This window comes from Pinus tabuliformis, chromosome 1_2, assembly GCF_031772625.1.
Source record: "Pinus tabuliformis cultivar Carrire ecotype Pingquan chromosome 1_2, CPIR1, whole genome shotgun sequence".
NCBI classification, from domain to species: domain Eukaryota; kingdom Viridiplantae; phylum Streptophyta; class Pinopsida; order Pinales; family Pinaceae; genus Pinus; species Pinus tabuliformis.
This window is the reverse complement of record NC_142298.1, coordinates 1314783471-1314788507: the sequence shown is the minus strand read 5'-3', so window position 1 is coordinate 1314788507 and position 5037 is coordinate 1314783471. Positions and strand designations below refer to the sequence as shown.

Here is a 5037-nt window from a genome sequence, read left to right as displayed (position 1 = left end):
TATTTCAAAGCTCTCGTTAAAAATTATTCCCATCAAATTCAAATTCAAATGCACTAATAATGCAGGGTTAGAATGCTTCCCGCCAAATATAATGCTTTCGAGCAAGCGCAGTTGTGCACCAGTAATAATAACCGTAAACATGTTTGTTTTGTCACAGGGACAAGAAAACGCAGCAAGAGATAAGTCGAAAGTGAAAGCAGCTTTATTTAAGTCGCAAAAGAAGAAACGATATTCTATAAACCGAAAAGAGAGCCATGATATTCAATAAACGAGGGTTGTCGCAGAAGAAATTCAACTACATTGAATAAACCAAGAAACAAAGCATTGCTATGCTCATTGCAATTGAATTATGGTAGCATAAGTATATCCATTACATAACAAAAAAGCTGGGAGAAGGCATTGGAGAGGCCACCTCCTTCATTTTTTTACAAACTTCTTGCTCTACCGTTTTTCTTGTCCGCTCCCCTAGTACTGGACAGGAAAAAGATACTCTAATTTCCTGAAAGCTTCTTGGAAGTTCCAATGTTCCTTAGGAGAGGGGCGAGGAGCTCTCTCTGTGGCAGCTCTAGTTTCTCACAGCCTTCCAATTCAAGTTCCTGTAAAGATCTCAATACCCCAAAATCGGGCAACCATTCCAAACCTGAACAATAATTCAATCTTACTATCCTTAAGGATTGAAGCTTTAAAATTGATACTGATAGTTCCTTAATAGATTTGCAATTTGAAAGATTGAGTTCTTCCAAAGAACTTAGTGATCCATTCTCAATACTTTTAGTGAGTGAAGCTTGGAAATTGATTTTGGTAACTCCTGTATAGATGTACAATATGAAAGAGTTAACCTTCTTAAAGATTGAAGCTCTATCGTTGATCTTGGTAGTTCTGGTATAGAACTGCAGTATGAAAGATTGAGTTCTTGCAAAGAAGTCAATGATCCAAAATCTTTTGGCAACTTCTTCAAACTCGAACAATAATCCATTCTCAATATTCTTAAAAATTGAAGCTTTGAAATTGTGCTGGGCAATTCCTCTATTGATTCGTTATATGAATGAGTGAGTTCTTCTAATCCATTTAGTAGATCACCCAACTCTTCAGGCAGCTTTTTCAGCCCTGCAAAGTGGGTTAGTCTGAGTATCCTCAGATTTCTAAGCTGTTGAAGATCACTGGAGAAGATTTCAAAGTCATAGGAATGTAGTTTTCCATCCAATTCCATGTGTTTCAGACTGGAGGGCATCTGGAAATAACGCATTCAATTGTCAAAACCATGACGATGAATAAATTCATATTTTTCTTTTCAAGAAAGAATGAGTAAAGGAACAATGGATGAAATATGTGAAGAAGACTTATTACCTCCTTTAGTAAATTCAAATCTTGGGGTTGCCATTTTAAATACCTCAACTCCTTTGACCATGACACATTGAAAGGAAGATAGGGAATTTCTCCTTGGAAAAATACAAGCTTCTCAAATGCTTTATTACATGTTTCTTCCACTTTTGTCGAATTTCCAAGTGCAAGAATTCTCAGTGAATTATACATTAAATTTAATTTCTGTGCAGATATATAGAATGGATCTTTAGTTCTACTAAACCAGAGACCTTTGATTCCTTGGAGGTCCTGCAATCAGTTGATAAGTATAATTGAGTGAATCATAAGGATTGACCTAAACATTTTAGGAAATAGATTTGTATAGATGATATATTTTCAAGAAGAAAGATTAGTTACCTTAACCATTAAAAACTCCTGAATTTGATGTGCACTTGCACCAGTGAATGTGTGTCTCGTTCCATTTCCTTTGTTGAGGCCAATTGTCAAAATGATATCATGTATCTTTACAGTCCTGTTTGTGTCTCTGGTGACAAGAGCTCTCTTTTCAAGCATATCCAGTTTAGACTGTCCCACAATATCTGCCACTGTGTCCCAATCCCATCCACTGAAATAGAAACAGATGTCCAGAAATGGATCCTTGCATATTTCAGGCAGATTGTCAAATGCAAAGACATAGCGATCTATATTCCCAAAAGGTTTACCTTTCAATTTTTCTGCGTCTTCCATCACTATACGAAAAGCTTTCAGTTTGTCCTCATCGGAACGTATGAATCCTGCTACCAGTGTCAACAGTTTTGGAACTCCACCGCATGTCTTTACTATCTGCTCCATTTGGGTTTCATTCATGTGATCCCCATTCATTTCTTTCCTCAAAAGATTCATGGCCTCTGTTTTGGAAAGGCATTTTGTAGCATACACTTTCTTTTCCATTCTGCACCCTGTGCATTCATTTATGTCTCTTGCAGTAATAAGTAATCTCAACTTTTTTGCAGATTTCATGTCCCTAGGCAAAATCTGTTCTAGACGATCTCCGTGCACAACATTGTCGATATAAATGAATGCAATCTCTTTCTCTAACATGCGACCAATGTCTCTTTGTCCATCCTCAAATATTCTAATATTCTCCAACACTAGATGCCCAATTTCTTCTTGTCATTGACATAGGTGCTTTTATGCTCAAATCTTTTAATATGCATTTTTGTAGCTCTACTATATCTGGATTTGATGTTATATCATCCAATCTCACGATTAAATATTTACAACCTTCTATATAAATTCGTGCAAACACAGCATCAGCAAAAACAGTTTTTCCAATTTTGCCGAAACCATGCAAGATAACTGCCACTACATTTGTTTCACTTTCCGAATCTAAAACTTGGATAACTTCTGTTGGGGATTTTTCAAGTAAAATCCCAAAAACAAACAAACTGAACACACACAGAGACAATGCTTTGTTTCTCTCTAGAATCTTTTGCACAGAGAAGTTTAAAATTTTTTTGCTGAGAACAGAGTATTACATACCCATAAAAATGTTTGTATTCATTAAAATAAAAATGCCTGATACATATTTCTTCCTCTTTCACTCAGAGGGATTCACCAAAAATATATTTCAACCAACAAAAGAAAACTCTGTCTCCTCCTGAGATTTTACACTGCTGGTGTGTAAAAATCCCTTTTACATTTACTGGTGTAAAAATATTTTACATATACTGTTGTAAAACAATTTTTACATATGCTTCCTTAAAAAAACATTATATGTCTACTCCCCTGTTCTTCGCAGATAGCACTTCTGTGCATATCACAAAAAATACAAAGTCATACAAAAACTCTCTTTCTTCTTCTACACACTACTGTGCGATATTCACCCTTGCATTATACACTGCTCTTCATTCTTTTTCATTAACACCTTCACTCTTGCACTGCTGTACACACCTCGAGTCTTTTTTAACAAAAGTCAACACACAGACTAAAACATATCGTGGACATTTTTCATATATGTTAACAACTACAAAAAAAATATAATAATACATGCCGTAAAACAAATCTTAAATATTTACCTACGCATATGACAGTTTTATTAAATGCCTTAATGAAAAATCTGCAGTCAACCAAACTTTTATTTCACTCCACGCAATCTCGATTAATGTAGGTTGGATTGATGGACAGCGGAGAGCGCTTAGCTGAATCGGACGGTTGACGGCGATTTCGGGAGCCCCTTTCATGCTGAACGTTAGGCTCCGATAAAGTTGTACGGAAGGAAAAATGCATTGGACGCGCGTCAAAATTTCATTGCATCGGAGTCGACTGTTCGGAAGCCACTTCACACCAAAAGGCGGTCTAAAATGAGTCAAGTGATTTATGGTTTCGCTGCGGCGGTTTTGGGCGTTGTACAAACGCATTTGAAATTATATTTCAACACTCCCCTTTAATTTCAACTGCTGGGTTATCAGTCATACCCAGACACTTCCTCAAAAATTCAAAGCTTTTCTGATCCAATGGCTTTATCAAAATGTCTGCAACCTGTTCCTAAGTCCTGCAATGTTCTAAGACAATTTCTCCATTGTTCACCAATTCTCTAATGTAGTGAAACCTTGTATCAATGTGTTTTGTTCTCTTATGAAACACTGAATTCTTTGACAATGCAATAGCTGAGCTATTGTCACAAAAAATCACTGTCGCTTTTGTCTGCTCTTGGCCTAAGCTCCTTAACATTCTTCTCATCCAAACTGCTTGACATGCTGCTGCTGTAGCTGCCACATATTCAGTCTCTGCTGTAGACAATGCTACAATGGATTGCTTCTTAGAAGCCCATGAAATGGCTCCTGAGCCCATATGAAAAACATAACCGGAAGTGCTTTTCTGATCATCTACACTTCCAGACCAATCACTATCAGTGTATCCAATTAAATCTTAATGTTCTGAGACAATATATAAAATTCCAAACATTTTGGTACCTTTGACATACCTCAAAATTCTTTTTGCTACCTGCCAATGTGCCTCCTTTGGCCTCTCCATGAATCTGGAAATTAAATTAGCAGCAAACATTATATCAGGCCTAGTTGCTGTTAAATACATGAGGCTGCCAACAATGCTCTTGTACAAACTAGGATCAAAATCCTTGTTGTTGTCCTCTTTGCTGAGTTTTAATCCCATCACTGTGGGAGTGATTGCTGCCTTGCATTCTTGCATATTAAATCTGCCCAACACTTCATTTACATATTTTGCCTGTGAGATAAAAATTCCATTTTCATTTTGATATACTTCTATTCCTAAAAAGTATCTTAGCAAACCCATGTCAGTCATTTCAAATTCCTCCTTCATGACTAATTTGAAATTCTCAATGAGATGATCATCATTACCTGTGAAAATCACATCATCAACATATAAGACAACAATCAAAATTTTACCATCCTTTTCTTTGATGTAGACGGTGGGTTCACCCTCACATTTTTCAAATCCATTTTCCAGTAGATAGGAATCTATCCTACTGTACCATGCTCTTGGTGCTTACTTCAGTCCATAAAGAGCTTTCTTCAATTTGCACACTTTGTGCTCTTCACCTTTCTTTTCGTAGCCTAGAGGTTGTTCAATGTAAACCTCTTCCATTAACACTCCATTTAGGAATGCTGACTTCGCGTCCATTTGGTAAACTTTCCATTTGTTTTGAGCTGCTATGGACAGCACTGCTCTCACGGTTTCCATTCTTGCAACCGG

The 5037-nt window shown here is 36.7% G+C and overlaps 1 protein-coding gene across 1 annotated transcript; it reads right to left on the bottom strand.

The window, feature by feature from the left end:
* Positions 1-357: 357 nt before the first annotated feature.
* On the bottom strand, positions 358-2412 carry LOC149211051 (uncharacterized). Its single transcript, XM_089394520.1, has 3 exons — positions 1720-2412; positions 1348-1611; positions 358-1231 (listed from the first exon to the last, which is right to left on the bottom strand). Exons 1-3 carry the CDS (start codon positions 2401-2403, stop codon positions 749-751), a joined length of 1431 nt encoding a protein of 476 aa, XP_089250646.1. The 5' UTR covers positions 2404-2412; the 3' UTR covers positions 358-748.
* Positions 2413-5037: the final 2625 nt, after the last annotated feature.